The sequence below is a fragment of the Cervus canadensis genome, chromosome 10, assembly GCF_019320065.1.
Source record: "Cervus canadensis isolate Bull #8, Minnesota chromosome 10, ASM1932006v1, whole genome shotgun sequence".
Classification (NCBI taxonomy): domain Eukaryota; kingdom Metazoa; phylum Chordata; class Mammalia; order Artiodactyla; family Cervidae; genus Cervus; species Cervus canadensis.
The window spans coordinates 7,712,747-7,729,890 of NC_057395.1; the positions used below are offsets into that span (position 1 = coordinate 7,712,747).

The 17,144-nt window shown below is 48.2% G+C and overlaps 1 protein-coding gene across 7 annotated transcripts in view; it reads left to right on the plus strand.

The window, feature by feature from the left end:
* The window catches only part of SFMBT2 (Scm like with four mbt domains 2), a 185,115-nt gene extending 175,498 nt beyond the window's left edge, over positions 1-9,617 (plus strand). For all 7 annotated transcript variants that reach the window (XM_043478507.1, XM_043478505.1, XM_043478504.1 and 4 more), the window contains 4 exons: positions 47-213; positions 544-807; positions 1,554-1,682; positions 4,921-9,617. In XM_043478507.1, the coding sequence (XP_043334442.1) occupies positions 47-213; positions 544-807; positions 1,554-1,682; positions 4,921-5,061 (701 nt within the window). In that variant the 3' untranslated portion in view covers positions 5,062-9,617. The remainder of the gene's footprint in view (positions 1-46; positions 214-543; positions 808-1,553; positions 1,683-4,920) is intronic.
* Positions 9,618-17,144: the final 7,527 nt, after the last annotated feature.

Consider the following 17,144-nt stretch of genomic DNA (forward strand, 5'->3'; position numbering starts at 1 on the left):
CTGGATGTAACCTTTTAACAACGATTTTAACCATCTCTCTCTCTAGCTTACTATTACGGGAAGAGAAGGAAGATCAGCAAGCCCCCGATTGGGGAAAGCCGCGTTGAGAGTGGACACCCTAAACCGACCAGGCGTAGGAAGCGACGAAAATCCATGTTTGTGCAGAAGAAGCGGAGGTCGTCTGCTGTGGACTTGGCCACAGGCTCCGGAGAGGTACGTCCGGCTCAGACGCTGCTGACAGTAGATCGGGACGCAGAGCTGCAGCTTCACTGCTGATACCGAGGCCGTGGTTTGATGCTGAGCAGTGGGGATCATGAGCCGGTACCCTGTCTTACTTGTAGAATAGACTTAACACTGCAGCGTCTCTGGCAGACAGAGGTGCTACTGGGGCCCTGGGTGGGACCCTGGGGTCCGTCTTCTGGGCCTCTTTGGACAAACCTCACGAGGGGGGCTGCGCGGGTACCAGGCAGGGGAGGTTCTGTGGGGAGTGGCAGGCCCCCTCCTGCCTTCTCTGCCGCCTCAGTGTACCTCCCATCCCCCTAGGAGAGCGAAGAGGAGGATGCAGACGCTGTGGACGATGACTCTGGGAGTGAGGAGACCGGCTCTGAGATCCGTGATGACCAGACAGACACGTCCTCGGCCGAGGTGCCCTCCACCCGGCCCCGGAGGGCCGTGACCCTGCGGAGCAGCGTGGAGGCCGAGCGCCGGGCCCCCGTGGAGAGGACACGCAGGGCCCGGAGGGCGCCGGCCACCCCCCAGGCCGAAGGGGCCCCCCGGAGCCCGGCTGCCAGCCAGGAGGCAGCAGAGGTGAAGCATGGGTTGCATGGACTGGCTTGTCTGGTGTCCCCAGTGGGGACAACTCCAGGTGCACTTGGGCCCCTACTTTAAGATAAATCTCTAGCAGCTGCTCCCGCTGAGTTCCTGAATCGGGGCCAGAAATCCTGGTGACTCCGCATCCAATGAAGGGGGCAGTGAGCCTCAGGATGGGGTTCTGGGGAAGACTTGAAAGCCACAGGGACTCTTGTCAGGGGAACAGACAGCAAGTCCTTATGGTCCTATTAAACCCTGGGCTTTCCCTCTTTAGGAGACCTTATGATGCTATAAAATGTGTAGTCGGGGTGTCAGGTCTCCCCTGAACCCACGTGTTACACAGTCAGCTGGCAGGTCGCTGGCACCAGCATCACACACGTCCACGGGGGCAGAGCGGCCTCTCGTCCAGTCACCGGCTCCTGCCACTTCTTCACCATCGGGGACGGAGCCAGTGACGAGCTGGCCCCAGACCTCCTGAGCTTGGGAGTCACAGTCACCATCGCCACGCCTTGTTTTCTTTTTTTTAATTACCTCTAAAGATGCACAAGTCTTAGAAGCAAAGTCACAGCCCAGACGAGTTGCTTAGCGCCTCCCTGGACACTGGCTGTATCTGTGTCTGCCCGGGTGCCCAGTGAGGAGGCTGTGTGCGGTCCAGGAAGTCCGGATGCAGCCTGCTGGGTTCAGAGAGTGTCCCACCATCTGGGAGGCAATGAAAAGACCTCTCGCTTCCCTTCCGTCTGCAGGATGTGAAGCAGGAGGAGGAGGAGAGGTTGGTTTTAGAGAGCAACCCGCTGGAATGGTCGGTGACGGATGTGGTGAGGTTCATCAAGCTGACGGACTGCGCGCCCCTGGCCAAGATATTTCAGGAGCAGGTACGGGCTTCTGTCCTGGGTCTTCTGTGTCAGCTGGCTTCCTGGGAGTCGGCCACGCCAGGGGGAAGGGCCTTGTCACTGGGGGCAGAGTATGGAAGCTCCACACGTGGTCCCACCAGCACCCCTGTGGGGGCTCTGACATCTGATGGAGATGACATCTCAGGTTTCCCTGGGTGTTCTCGGATACCCTGTGGGGGGGTCTTAGGTGGCCTGGCCAGGCTGGTGGTCAGTGCTCCCGGCTTTGCCTTTGCTGGCGGGTGGGGGACGCTTGTCCTGCAGTCAAGCAGCTGTTGTCTGAGAGGCTTCTGTCTTCCCAGCTCCATCTTCCAGGAGAGAGAGCAGAGGCTTTGGTTGGGTTGCTTCATCGGTGCCCGTTGGCACTTCTGGACTGCCTGCTTGTTGAGTAGTAAAGTCATAGGACTCGAGTTTGAGCAAACTCTGAGAGACAGTGGAGGACAGGGAAGCCTGCCGTGCTGCGGTCCACGGGGTCGCAGAGAGTCAGACACGGCTGAGTGACTGAACGGCAACAATCCTGAAGTCACAGGAGGGCAGCCGACTAACAGAAGCCTGAGCTCTGGCCACCGGGTTGCATCTGGGGTCCCACGTCCCTGGCTGGTCTTGTTCCTCTCTCCACCCCCCCGAGTGTTCCTGTGTTTGTCTTATTTGTAACCCCCAGGGCTTTCACATCTCTGGAAAAATAGAGAAAAGTCTACTTGATCTTCCCAGAGGCAGAAACCCTCAGGCCCCCTGCGTTTCAGTGAACACTGCTTTCATCACTGTTCATCGGATTCAGTGTTGATTCCTTTTCTAAATATCTGGTAATAAGCAAGGAAGCGAAAACAGAGCTGATTTGAGGAAGAGGCTAAAATACTGCTTATCCTGAGCCATCCTTCGTTAGACTTTAATCCCTGTTTATAGTAAAATGTCACAAAGTTTCGTGCCTTCCCAAGTTAAGACGTCTAAAACATTCCTGACACTTGGCCACTCTTAGGATCAATAAGGCGCATCTTCTCACATCACTGAGAGACTTGGCCCTGTGTCCCTACTTATTTCTCTTACAGAGAGAAAAATAGGTAGAATTTAGTTGATCGCAGCCTTGTTTCTATTTAACGTCTACGTAAGGCCATTTCATCTGTCACAGTAGAAGGCCGTTGTTCGTGGGGCTGCCTGACGTCTCTGGGCACTTGCGGGTTTTTTTGTTCACTCAGACCTTCAATTACTAATTTGTTCTTTCACTTTGAGCCCAAATGCCGCAGCTCTGATTTGATGAGGCCTCCAGGGGGTCACTTCAGGTGTTGGATGAGTTTTTAGGTGAACAAGGAGGAGCTGGAGGTTTAGCCTGTGTGAGAATTCACAGCACATGGAATCACAGCCACACGCCTTCCCTCCCCTAATTCTGAGTGGTAAATTCAGAGACTGTCATAATCACAAGGAGCTTTTACAAAAATTGCAAGTTTCCTGTTGCCAGAATATATGCTTTTTAATTCTGAAATGTTACAGCAGCTGCTTAAAAAACCTATACTCTATAATTTCATGCTGCAAACATGTACATTATATAGGAAACCGCCACACATCTATAAAAACACAAAACTCATAAAATTTTGACAATCACTCACCTTTTGTGAATCACAGTCGTGCAGTAAGCAAACTGCCCAAATTGCTTCTCCTCCATTTCTGCTCACCCTCCAGACTCTTTCTTTATCATTTCCTTTCCCCACCTTTGGACTTTCGTGTTCATCACGGCCAGTTCTTCGCGTGCGTTCTCCTGGCGCGTGTTCAGTGAGCCCCTGTTCTGTGGCAGCGGGAACTGCTCTGGGTGCTGAGGATAGAGCCGGGGCAGCAAAGACCCCGCACCCGGCTTGGCTCCCTGCTTTGACAGACAGTTCAGCACGAGGCTGTCCCTGGCCCCCCAGCATCTCCGGTAATGCAACCTTTCTCATCTGTGCCCTGGGTGGCTCCTTGTCCATTCTCGGGCTGCAGGAGAAAGCCCGTCTCACTCATTTTGTGTCTCCTGCATCTTCTCTGGGGGCTGACATACAACTAGTTCTATATATATTTTGTCCGAGTCTTAGCCACCCCATGGGCTGTAGTGCGTGAGGCCCCTCTGTCCATGGTGGAATATTGGAGTGGGTAGCCATGCCCTCCTCCAGGGGATCTTCCTGACCCAGGGATCGAACCCAGGTCTCCTGCATTGCAGGAGGATTCTTTTACAAGCTGAGCTACCAGGGAAGCCAAGAGGCTTATAGCACCTCCCCCAAAATTAATTTATGAATTTAGGGTGGGTTTTTTTTTTTGTTTTTTTTTTTGCTTTAGAGGTTTGCAGAACAGCTAAGTAAGCCAGCAGTTTAAGAACAAACACTGCCTTTGTGAAACTCCCTGACCCCTGCCGAGGTGCCGCCTGCCTCAGTGCTGTGGCTACTGCCTCCCTGGCAGCCCCAAGGCTTCCGCTTCCCCGGGTGGCAGGATCCCAGGGTGTCTGCTCCTGCCCCCCACAACCTCTGTGGTTACCTCGGGCCTGCAGGCTCTCAGACCCTCACCCGTTTCCTCCGAATGTGAAGGCTGGGTGCCCTGGAAGGGGTTGCAGTGACACTCAGTAGCCCAGTCAAACAACGTCTGGATAAATAAACCTGGTTCTTACGGGAAGCAGGCTGGTCAAGGAGCAGAGCTGCCCGAGGGGGGGTCCTGAAGCCTCGGGCTGAGCCTTGCTCTTCTTTCTGCAGTGACTGCGGCTCACCCACCACTGAGTGAGTCTCTCCATCGTGGGGCCCCTGTGTATGGATGCAGAAAGCTAAATAAGACAGAGCTCAGGCCTCATTCTGGCTGACGCAAGTCACAGATGTAAGGGTGTGCGTGCACACGCGTGTCTTAAGCGCACGTGTTCTACGGAGGATCGCGTTGTGTGGTTAACGGCGTCTCCGCCCTCCTGATGGGAGCTGTCACGGCTGGTCTCCTGTTGGTGGAGAGCCCTTTTCAGGGCTCAGAGAGTCACCGCAGAGCAGCGGGGGGGCACCACAGCCCAGGACGGGCTGGACCTGGGGGCTGGGGGGGCTTGCCCACCACAGCCCCAAGGGCTGGACCTTGGGGACAGCCGAGTCCAGCCCTCCGTCCCTTCCAGTCCGGGCTGGTGAATTTCACAGTAGCCAGTGTTCTTTTAGCAGAAATGTTTTCTCAACAAGGGGTTAGGCAGCCGTCAAGCCAGATTGCCGTCTTGGCTCTGACCTGCTCTCTCTCCCAGCAGGACATCGATGGGCAGGCGCTCCTGTTGCTGACGCTCCCCACGGTGCAGGAGTGCATGGAGCTGAAGCTGGGCCCCGCCATCAAGCTTTGCCACCAGATTGAGCGGGTCAAGGTGGCCTTCTACGCCCAGTATGCCAACTGACCCCGCCCGCTCCCAGGCTGCCTGCCGGCCCGGCGAATGCCGCGTCTTGGGTCTCAGGAGGTTTCCCGGACTGGAACTTCTGTTTTCCCCAGACGTGCGTGATGGTGCATCCAACAGGTGTCCACGCGAGGGCCTCCTCCGCCCACCAGCCTGCTTGACATTTCCGCGTTTGCAGAGCACCCAAGCCCACAGCCGTGGTCCTGCAGGGTGTGAGTTACCACTCAGACCCTACGGGTGTGGACCTGCGTCTCTGTAGACCACACCCCATCTTTCTCCCACCCCAAACCAGGCAGCTTCCTAAGCCAAGGCCCATGCTTCAAAAACCTGGCACAGCTGATGTCTTTTCCGTCGTGACCCGGAAGGAGGTCTTCCGGTGACTTCACTGTCCTTGTACCCCAAGTGCCTCCATAGGTGCTTCTTTCAGGTCGATACGCGTGGCTGTCACCGCAGTTTGGTCTGGTGGCAGCTCATTTCTCACGCACGGCTCTGGGCGATCTTTCGGATGACAGCGGAAAAGGGACTCTGCCTGTTGGGCAGTGAAGGGAGAAGGAGCATGTCACAGTGGGGAGGTGGGCATCCAGGGAGCCTTCAGGGAGGGGACGTGCTTGCTGTCCTGTGGAAGGCGTTCCTTGCCGACCTTGGAACCTTCAAGGTCCCCCACGTTCTGAATAACCATGACCGGATGGAAGAGGGACTCCTCGATCTTTTGGGGCATCTTGAATTGTGCATTGAAGGCAGAGCTTCATTCCGGAGAGCAAAGCCGGGGGGAGACTGGGGAAAGCTGCTGATGCTCCTCCCCTGAGAGGGGTCCCTGCCCCGGGTCTCCCAGGGAGGTCCCCTCTGAGTTCCACCTTGGTCACCTCTGCAGAGGCAGAGGCACACGCGCCCCTGGGTCAGCCAGTGACTGACCCCGTCTTCTGGGCTGATGTTGAATCACTCTGGACCTCCTTCCAGTAAATCGACAGGTGTGAACTCTTACGATGTGGCGGGGACGTGGGTCCCCTTGTCCCCAGCCTGCTCCGGCTGTCAGGGGAGAGTCTGGATTGGCCAGAATGAGACAAAGAGAGTGACCGCGCAACAGCTGCAGCCTACCCTGCCTCTGGTTTACTTGGGATGTCTCTTGGCAGTTTTCATTAAGTGGGTCCCATCATTTATAGAAAGATCGTGGCTCCAGGAGCCAGCTGGTCTCTGGAACCAGGCACTTGTCCACGTGCACCCTGCAGTCCCAAATGGACCATTGTCTTCTGGGCTGGTTGTTGCTTAAATGCCTTTTTAAACTTGTGCGCGGAAGCTGGGCCTCCACATTGCCCCGGAGAGGCAGGGGTGCACAGCCTTCTCTTCCTTTATTACTTTGACCTTTTCTCTTTGATGAGAGTGTCAACAGTTCCAGGAATAACGTCCTGGGTGGGCTGATGAGCTGCTTGTATTTCTGCAACATACAGAGGCCCGGCATCCTGTCAGATCTTGAGAAGCTCAATCACGGAGGCTAACCTTTTGTCATCATCTGTCACCATTACTGATGAAAAGGGGAAACACGCATTTCGTGGTTGAGGCTGTCGTCTCCCCCGTGACTGGCCCTAAGGCAGGTTTAAACGTTTGGAGGTGGAGTTGCCCGGGTGCCTCGGCCAGGAGCCCCATCTTCTCGGCCCATGAGTACGGACAGTTCCACGGGGAGTCAGGCCTGGCCTGCGGTTTGATTTCTCTTCTCTGAGCTCAAGTTTCTGCCCCTTCTCTGTTCTTCACCTCTTGTTTCCTCAGCCACGGGCTTTTGTCCTCAACGCTCCGTCCCAGGGAGGTCAGCTCTGTCAGCCACTTGAGAAGGGCCTCCTTGTAAGGTCTTGGGGGTTTTCCTGCCTCGGACACGCTTGTGATCCTCACTATGGCCTTTTCTAGCTGAGCTCTTCTCATTGCACTTGGGGTGCAGATGACGGGGGGCCACTCACCCTTTCAGAATGAGTGTCGCCTTCTCGTGCCCTCCCTGGATGGCTCTGGGGTGGGTTGCACTGGACCACTGTGCTCTCTGGCGCCCGTGGGTGGGGGGTAAGCCCTGGAGCCCACCCAGAGGGGCTGGAGGCCTCCCACCTGGCAGCTGAGGAAGACACCCCGCTGTTGCTGGGGCTGTGGCCTCTCCCCAAGGGGCCAGGTGCCCAGAGCCCCCCTCGTCCTCGGTCTCTGAGGGCTCAGCCCTGTCCACCTGTGTGCCTGGTGAGGGCCCGAGGCCGGGAGAGGTCCAGCTGCAGCTTGGGTCCGTCGGGGCGCCGTCAGCCCACCCTGCTGGGAGCCGGGAGACTCTTCAGGGTTAAGAAGATGTTTTTCGTTTCAAGTGCTGCCCACGCGCCCTCCGGCTCCAGCTCTCTGGGCATCCTCTGCTGGCTCTGTGCCGCTTCCCGTCAGTGGGACTTGAGCTGCAGAGTGTCCGGTGGCGTTCCTGTCTCTGTAGGGTTCACCGTTCACCAGCTTCCGTCTCAGAGAAACGGCCGGTTTTCAAGGAACGTTTGCCTGTCGTGACTGTGTCGTTACTGTGTTTCTGTCCCTCGTGGCGGGAAGAGTTCATCTCACACCTGTAGCCGCCAGTGCACCACGGCCCCTAGGATAAACCCTTCTTGGTGGAAATGCTCCACCCAGCGATGCCCCCTTCCCTCTTCATCCCCAGATGCTGCCATCTCCCCGCGGTCTCCCAGAAGACGCTTTGGGACCAGAGTCCTCTCCTCTGCGCACCACACTGCTTGGTCCCTTCAGGAACTGCCTGAGATGCAGACGCTTCCGTCTGTGCAGTGTAGCACCTCATCTCGAAGGCTGAGTCCATCACTCAGTCCCACCCTAAAGCTAAGGATGCTTCTGTCGACCTCTGATCTCTTGACTGTTTGTGTCATGTGTTAGGAAAATCTCTTATCCACAAAAATGTAAACCTAGAAAGAGTAAGTAAGGTATGACCCCCATTACAGAAGAGCTCATTTTTTGCGTACCAAAAAAAAAAAAAAAAAAGCAAAAACCCAGTTTCCTTCACCACAAAGTTGCATAATATGGAGAAATCCATCACTTTTAAAATTAGGTTCATTTGATCAAAGTTTGACTCCCAGTTTGCGCTGTATAGCTGTTAGGTTGCTCTGCCTTATTTGATAATTTTTGAACGATGATTTCCTGTGTTTGATCTGTTTCTCAATGAATTAGAATGACTCAGATCTTTCACACTGGCCCACACGGCAGTCTCTGGAAGGTTGGTTTTGATCAACCTTTGAAGATTGGTCTCAGTTTCCTTAATGTGTGTCAGAGAATCTGGAGTGTTGTTATCAGGTGAGTTCTGAGACTTGCTTTTTATCTTAAACCAAATGTCCCTATCTAAGGACGTCATTTTGGAAGCATTAGAAGTTTCATACTAATTTTGTCAAATACCCATTTGTGTTTATTTCTGTAGATAGAACTGTAGAAACAGTTGCGTTAAGTAAAGTCTTTGTGGTTTGAGCACTATTGCTTTTTTGGTGAATCTAGGCTCCAAGTCCTGCTCTATCCTTTGTCTCTAGAAAACTGAGACCAAGGGTACAGTTTTTTGAAGGGAAAAATAGTAAATTTTCAGGTAGCTGTAGTTTTTAAGGTAAAAACAATTGTTAGGGATGCATACATACCGCTTGTGAAATAACTGAATAACAAGAGAAGCTCCATTGGCAACAATTACAGTGTCATGATTCTCTTTCTTCCTTCACTTGTTCTTTTCTGTTCAAGAGTTCTTTGGAAATTGCTTTACTCCTTTGCTGGGTTGAGTTGTTACGTTGGGCAACTCTCATAACTTTTATCGCTAGGGTTGATTTGCATGGGTCCTGAACCCGAGGCACCAGTATCCATCTGGGCTATTTTTGACCCACTGAATTCACCTAAAAATTCTAAGTGCTAACACGGTGCTGCCTTGGGTTTTGGTTAAGTAAAGCATCTCTGGTTTAGCGGATTGGTAATAACACAGTATCCTGAGCTGCAGGCTTTCTATCTTACTGGTTTTATTTTAAAAATGGCTAGGATTGGGTACCAGTGAGGACCAGTAGGTCAATAGCTGCATCGCCAGACAGATCAGGTGCTTCATGTGGACCAGAGGGATGTGTTGAAGAAAAAGTTCTAATCGGCATTTGCTGAAAATCACTTTACAGTGGGAGATTGAAGACAAAAAATGTTTTAAATGACAAGAAAAAAAAGATCATCTCATTTGTTGTTCAGAATGGGAGCCTGCATGAGGTCTAGAAGCATAAACTACCCCTAGTCGTGACCGTCGAAAGCTGTTTTACTGCTCTGCGTTCCAGTTTGAATAGTTTGTATTGGAACTTGATTCATATCTTGTGTCTGTTTTGGTGCAGAAAAGAGAAGAGTTGGTGTTTTTACTTTTGAAATTTGCAGGACAAAAGGGCATGTCATTGATTTGCTGTAAGATTATATTCTGTATATATGTTTCCATGTAAATAAATGAAAATCTATATCAGAGTTATATTTTAATTTTTATTCTAAATGAAAAAAAACCCCTTTTTACTTGAAAAAATTGTAAGCCACATTGTTAATAAAGTAAAAATAAATTCTATGGTTTTGTTTGTGTCTTTATGTGGAAAGTTATTAAATATTATTTTTAAGGTTTGAGTTAAGATTATCTCATGTTTTATTTCCCACTATGCACTGAAGCAAATGTTTATAGGGTTTTAGTAACCGTGGCTCTCAAAATCCTATGTTACTTTTCAAGGTCACCTGCTTGTTCTGGATATTTTTACTCAGGATCTTGTGTTTATTCTTTTTATTAAAACATTATATCCAAAAAAAAAAAAAAAAAACATTATATCCTTACACAATCGCCTCCAGCCTTCCCATTTTCCATTGTTTCAGTTATTTTATGATCACCTTGTGCGTTAGAAGGAACACTGATTTATGGCCAGGAGAGTGATAAGTAAAACAGCTGTGTTTAAATTTTTCACTGCCCTTCAGTGACACAAATAGGTATAAACATCCAAGTCTGAAGAGGAGGAGATTTTTGCGTAGATCTTGGGGTCTCTGTCTCCAGGCTAGAATGTTCCTTCCTCTCCCCTACTGCCTGGGCAGCATCACTGAGGGACATAGAAGGTGAGGGGATGAGAGACCTTTAAGGCAAAGGAGATGGGGGAGTGCTGAGCAATTTCTGCTTCCAACCGCAAACTGTTTCCAGCATTTTGTTGTTCAGTTGCTTAGTCGTGTCCGACTCTTTGCAACCCCACCAACTCCAGCACGCGAGGCTTCCCTGTCCTTCATTATCTCCCGGAGTTTGTTCAGACTCATGTCTTTGATATACTCCTTTCCCAATTTTGAGCCAGTCCATTGTTCCATGTCCAGTTCTAACTGTTGCATCTTACTTTGCTTTAAATGTATTCTTTCACCCTGCTGGCAATCAAATTCTGCATATAGAATTTTTTATTTTGATTTTAATTATGGGAGCTTTTGCTCTTAGTAAAGATTTAATAGCATATGGTTCATTTTCCCAAAATATTCTAGCAGCATCTAGATCAGGATTATATGGCTGAGTACATACAATTGCATTTCTATTTGTGATGAAGATGTTTGATGACAAGCTTACAGGTCAAATATATAATAAGGGAAACCAAACACTTTTCCAGATGTCTAAACTGAATGACTATGCCAAAGCCTTTGACTGTGTGGATCACAATAAACTGTGGAAAATTCTGAAAGAGATGGGAATACCAGACCACCTGACCTGCCTCTTGAGAAACCTATATGCAGGTCAGGAAGCAACACTTAGAACTGGACATGGAACAACAGACTGGTTCCAAATAGGAAAAGGAGTACGTCAAGGCTGTATATTGTCACCCTGCTTATTTAACTTATATGCAGAGTACATCATGAGAAACGCTGGGCTGGAAGAAGAACAAGCTGGAATCAAGATTGCCAGAAGAAATATCAATAACCTCAGATATGCAGATGACACCACCCTTATGGCAGAAAGTGAAGAGGACCTAAAAAGCCTCTTGATGAAAGTGAAAGAGGAGAGTGAAAAAGTTGGCTTAAAGCTCAACATTCAGAAAACTAAGTAAGATCATGGCATCTGGTCCCATCACTTCATGGCAAATAGATGGGGAAACAGTGAAAACAGGGTCTGACTTTATTTTTTTGGGCTCCAAAATCACTGCAGTTGGTGACTGCAGCCATGAAATTAAAAGACGCTTACTCCTTGGAAGGAAAGTTATGACCAAGGTAGATAGCATATTGAAAAGCAGAGACATTACTTTGCCAACAAAAGTCCATCTAGTCAAGGCTATGGTTTTTCCAGTGGTCATGTATGGATGTGAGAGTTGGACTGTGAAGAAAGCTGAGTGCCGAAAAATTGATGCTTTTGAACTGTGGTGTTGGAGAAGACTCTTGAGAGTCCCTTGGACTGCAATGAAATCCAACCAGTCCATCCTAAAACAGATCAGTCCTGGGTGTTCACTGGAAGGACTGATGCTGAAGCTGAAACTCCAACACTTTGGCCACCTCATGTGAAGAGTTGACTCGTTGGAAAAGTCCCTGATGCTGGGAGGGATTGGGGGCAGGAGGAGAAGGGGACGACAGAGGATGAGATGGCTGGATGGCATCACCGACTCGATGGACATGTGTTTGAGTAAACTCTGGGAGTTTGTGATGGACAGGGAGGCCTGGTGTGCTGTGATTCATGGGGTCGCAAAGAGTCAGACACGACTGAGCGACTGAACTGAACTGAACTGAAACTGAATGAATTAATGCAAAAAAGTGTACATTTTTCTCCATGTTGCCACCAAAAGCCTATTTCTATTTCTTCACCAAGTCACACTGCTGTTCACAACTCCCAGTCCGCTAGAAGCTGTTTCCCCTTTGAACTGGTTTTTGGTGCCGCTGCTGTTTTATTCCAAGTCCTAGTGGTAAAGAACTCGCCTGCCAATGCAGGAGGTGTGAGAGACTGAGACGTGGGTTTGATCCCTGGATTGAGAAGTTCCCCTGGAGTAGGAAATAGTAACTCACTCCATTATTGTTGCCTGGAGAATCCCTTGGACAGTCCATAGGATCACACAGAGTCGGACATGACTCGAGCAACCCAGCATGCACGCCCGTGGGACAGTATCCTGCCTAAGGAGGATGCAGAGACTATATTAAAAATACTGTTTATATGGACGTGACCTTGGGCGACTGCAGGATGAAGACTTGGATGTTTAATGGTGGGTGGAAAAAATACCGTATCAAGATAACGCCCCTTCCCAGGTTCGGTCCCTCCGCTTCTCCTGGGCTTGCTGTCCCATATGGATAAAGCCAGCCTCTGCTGCTGTTACTGCACCCGTCGTCGTGGCCGCCTCTGGGGTGAGGGCTGCCGTGATGGGAAGCCCTCTGGCGCTTGGGGTCCATTGCCCCAGACCCATCAAAGCTTTCATTCCTGGACCCAGCTGAAGTGCGGGGACGGGGACTGTGGCTGCTTCAGATGATGGAGCCTGGACGTGCTCAGAGTTCAGGTTCACGGGCGAACGGTGGTCCAAAAGAGACAGGATGTAGCCAGCAAGGAAACGCCCCTCCTGCCCTCCCCCAGGTGGACTTTGCGGCATCTGGTGGTCCAGAGACATCCCTCGTGTCTGAATAACTACCCCTGCTCTCTCGTGAGACTGTGGCCAGCTCCGTAATGCACAGATCTGCACCGAGTTTTCTTCCTTCCCGCAGTTTGGGAATCCACCCATAAAGCCTCAGTTTCTAAGCTTATCTTCCGGATCTGTTTTCTAGGGAACAAGCCTGAGACAGGAGGCAGCTATTATTACACTTGCACAACCAATGTGCAAATAATAAAGACAAAATATGCTCCTATAATCCAGCCCAGGCAGCCTACCAGCCTGGTGTAATTGGGACCGTTTGTAACATGAACCCTCTTGGAATGACTTTATGACATGGGTTGAAAGTTTAAATTGAAAATGTTCTTTCTGGTTATTAAAGTAATATGTGTACATTAAAGAAAATTTGGAAAGTAAAGGACAGTTATTAAATTGCCCTGTTATCTCACTCTGTCCAATTACCAATTTATTGTATTTCCATGTGTATTTATAACACAATCTTGAAACCCAGTTGTTCATACCATTTAAAAAACTCCCACTAGCAGTTATTTTGTAATCATGTTCTCTGGGGGTGGAGTTAAATATCTTATCTAGCTAATATTTTTAATGTTTTGATAAATGTTTAAATAATTCAACACAGCAAATGTTTTTGTACCATCCACCCAGCTTCTAGAATTATTACCATTTTGCCATCTTTGCTTCAGATTTATGTATTTTATAAAATCCTACAGATAGAGTTGAAAGCCCCTTTATCACCTCTCTATTTCCCTCCCTCATATCCCAGAAGTAACCACAATTTCAATTTTTTCATCCCTGGGCACAGTATTTTTATTATTACTACATATTAATATGGCCATAGTAATATACACCACTGTTTTGTGAGTTTTCAACACTTTAGTGTTACCATGCTTCTTGCATCCTATTGCAATTTACTTTTTGTCCACTGTTACATTTATGAAGTTTATGTGTGTTAATATAGATATATCTAATTCATTCATTTTCAGTGTGACATAAATTCCACTGACTATATGGTGATTAGCTTATCCTATCTCCTATTGGTGAACGTTTACATTCTCAGTTCTTCTGCTGTCTCCAAGAATTCTGCTGTGAAGCTTTCATACAATTCTTATGCCCACATGTTGCAGAGTCTCTAAAGAATGGCTCCAAAACTGAAGTGGATGAGAGAGTGGATGAGCGCTTGCCTTGCTCCATGTCCTTGTCTGTACCTGGGAGGGTTTCATTCTTGCCCATCTGATGTGTGTGGAAATAGTTTCGATTGGCGTAGCTTAATTACTAGTGGTTAACTAGTAAAGTTGGACATCTTTCCATATGCTTATTGGCCAGTTCAGTTCAGTCGCTCAGTCGTGTCCGACTTTGCAACCCCATGGACTTCAGCACACCAGGCTTCCCTGTCCATCATCAACTCCCAGCACTTACTCAAACTCAGGTCCATCAAATTGGTGATGCCATCCAACCATCTCATCCTCTGTCGTCCCCTCTCCTCCTGCCTTCAATCTTTCCCAGCATCAGGGTCTTTTCCAATGAGTCGGTTCTTCACATCACGTGGTGGCCAAAGTATTGGAGTTTCAGCTTCAGCATCAGTCCTTCCAATGAATATTCGGGACTGATTTCCTTTAGGATTGCTTATTGGCCATTTATGTTTTTTCTTTTGTGAATGCCTGCTTATCACCTGTACCCGGTGGCTCTCACTCTCCCTCCTTCCCTCCCCTCTCTCTTTGATTTATTCTATAAAGGTTTTAAAAAGTAATTTCATTATGTTAACCCCATATCAATTCCCTGTGTGCAAGTGTCTTCTTCCACTGTTTTTGTTCTTTTCCTTCCTTTTGTCCTTGGCGATCCAGGAAGGTTTTAATCTAAAAGTCCTTCAATATGGCACGCCTTTCCTTTATGATTTTTACTTTTATTCTCTTAAAGACATTAAGATGGTTCCTTTTATTTCCTTTTAAAAGTTAGTATGTTTTCCTTTTTCCAATCTCATCTTGGGGTGGGGGGTTGGTATTTCCAGTGTTATCCAAAGTGGTGGTGCCGGTTTACACCCTTGCCCTACAAGAGTTTTCTCTGCTGCACATCCTCACCTGTGCTTGGCTATGTTTTTAATTATTGCCAGTCTGATGGGTGTGGAAAGGGAGTGGTGATGGAAAGAGTAAGGCAGTTAAATCACCCTTTTCTAACTGCCCAGGAACTTAGACTTTCTCCACTGACCTGTCACACCCCCTGGGTGTGTTCAAGTTTACAGGTAGGTGTCGTTACCTTTTCTGGTCAGTGGAGATCTTCATCTTATTTTGAGTTCAGCCACGATTTTCTGTAAAGAATCCGCCTGCACTGCAGGGGACGTGGGTTTGCTCCCAGGTTGGGAAGATTCCCTGGAGGAGGGCATGGCAACCCACACCAGTATTCTTGCCCGGAGAATCCCATGGACAGAGGAGCCTGGCAGGCTACGGTTCATGGGGTCACAAAGAGTCAGACCCGACTGAAGCGACAGCTCAGGTACGCACAATTTTCTAGTTTATCTGTCTTTTATTCTATATTTTGAACAGAGGGTGTGTGTCCAAGTTTTAACTTCCAGAGCCATCTTGACTGAAACTTTCTCTAATATCACCTTTCAAAAAAAATTCTTCCAAGCAGCAGGTGGAGGAAGCTAATTTTTGCATTATTCAGACTATTTAGAAATGAGATCTTTAGCCCATATGAAAATTCATATGGGGTTCATTTAAGTTACAATTCCCAAAACACTGATCTAGTTGACATTTCTAAATGTCTCTTCTGCATAGTTTAGCTCCTAGTAAAACCCCAGTTTGCTACAAATAGTTTGAAAAAACTGCTTTACATTTTATCCCCTGTGACTTTTTTGTCATAAATCCCTGTGGCTGAAAGATGTGAAATTGAAGTGGTGTTAAATGCAAGAGTATTCTGTTCTGTTCTAGACCACACACTAGTAGTGCCTTTTATCTACCACAATTTGAGCAAAGCCATCTCTTCTCTCTCACTGTTGGCATAAATGATTAAGTATGGACACAAATACAACTGTTGGTGTTACCTACTACTTATTAACTGATCAACCTGAAACAGAGCATCCTTAATATGTAAATGGGCTGATTGATGCTGTCCCAACAATTCATGTGAATGAACAGAAATGGAAACATTTTATGATATATTTAAGCATATATGAAGCTATTCACTCATGAGAAATTTAAGAAAACATGAATTCATGTAACAAAAATATTTCATACCTACTAAGTGGATGTACTGTGCTAAGCTCATTAGGAAAAAGAAAAGTCCTGCGTTAGTTGCTCTTTAAAGGGCAGAAGCCACCTAGAAGGTGGGTAGACCACATCTGGAAATCCCAGTGAAGGAAAACAGAGCTGATGTGTGTACAGAGGGGCTTTAGGCTGAATCTAAGGAGAGAAGGGATATTTATACTACTCCCAGATTCCTGTACAAGGTCCTAGCATTTCTTACTAGCTGTAAAGTGGGATTGAAACTCTGATGCCCACAGGGTCAGCAGAACAGATGACTGCAAGGAGCTGGTGGGCAACTGGGAACCAGAGCAGTGCACCTGTCCTCTTAGCTGCAGAGACTGGAGACCAGCTGCTGCCTTATCCTCTCTTTTTCCCAGGGGAACCAGAAATCCAGATTTTTACATGAAATCTTAAATTGTTCAAGGCTGGCATTAAATTCAAATGCTTTCAGGATGATGATGCCCCATAAATCATAGACTTCTAGGTCTCCTGAACTCTGGCCTCTGTATTGTCAACATTGTGAGGTCCTGGTTTGTCTTGGAGATCCTTCTTTGAGGCTAGGAGGGGACCAAGCATTCCAGTTTGCCTGGGATGTAGGGATGTCTAGGCAACTGTCCTGTGTAAACTGGGACAGCTGATTCCTGGTAGTCAGTCTGGACGTGACTCCAAACAGGAAGTCCTGGTGACCACAGGGATCATGTCTTTCATCTCCTACTTCTGAAAATAATCATTTACTACATGTTACCTTCTAATTGCTCCCAGTGGGAGGCTGAGCCTATAGCTTCCTCCCCCTGCATGTCTGGAGGTAGAAGTTAATATTCTTAATCATTATGAACCTAATTTTTTCTTCTACAAATAAAGATATGGAGCCAAATCTCAAGCTATTGTGAAGATTAAGAGATTATCTGTATAAATGTTTGAAAATAATAAAATGTTAGATAAATGTTTACATTTTTATTTACCAAGATACTACATGCATTTTCCTACTTATAGCAGCTTTACATATACATATGTATATAGATGTTGCTGTTCAGTCACTCAGTCATGTCTGACTCTCTTGCAACCTTGTGGACTATAGCCTGTGAGGTTCCTCTGTCCATGGTATTTCCCAGGCAAGAATATTGGAGTAGGTGCCATTTCCTTCTCCGGAGGATCTTCTCGACCCAGGGATCAAACCCACGTCTCCTGCATTGGCAGACGGATTCTTTACCACTGAGTCACCAGGGAAGCCCATGTATAGATATTAAACTGAAATAAACTC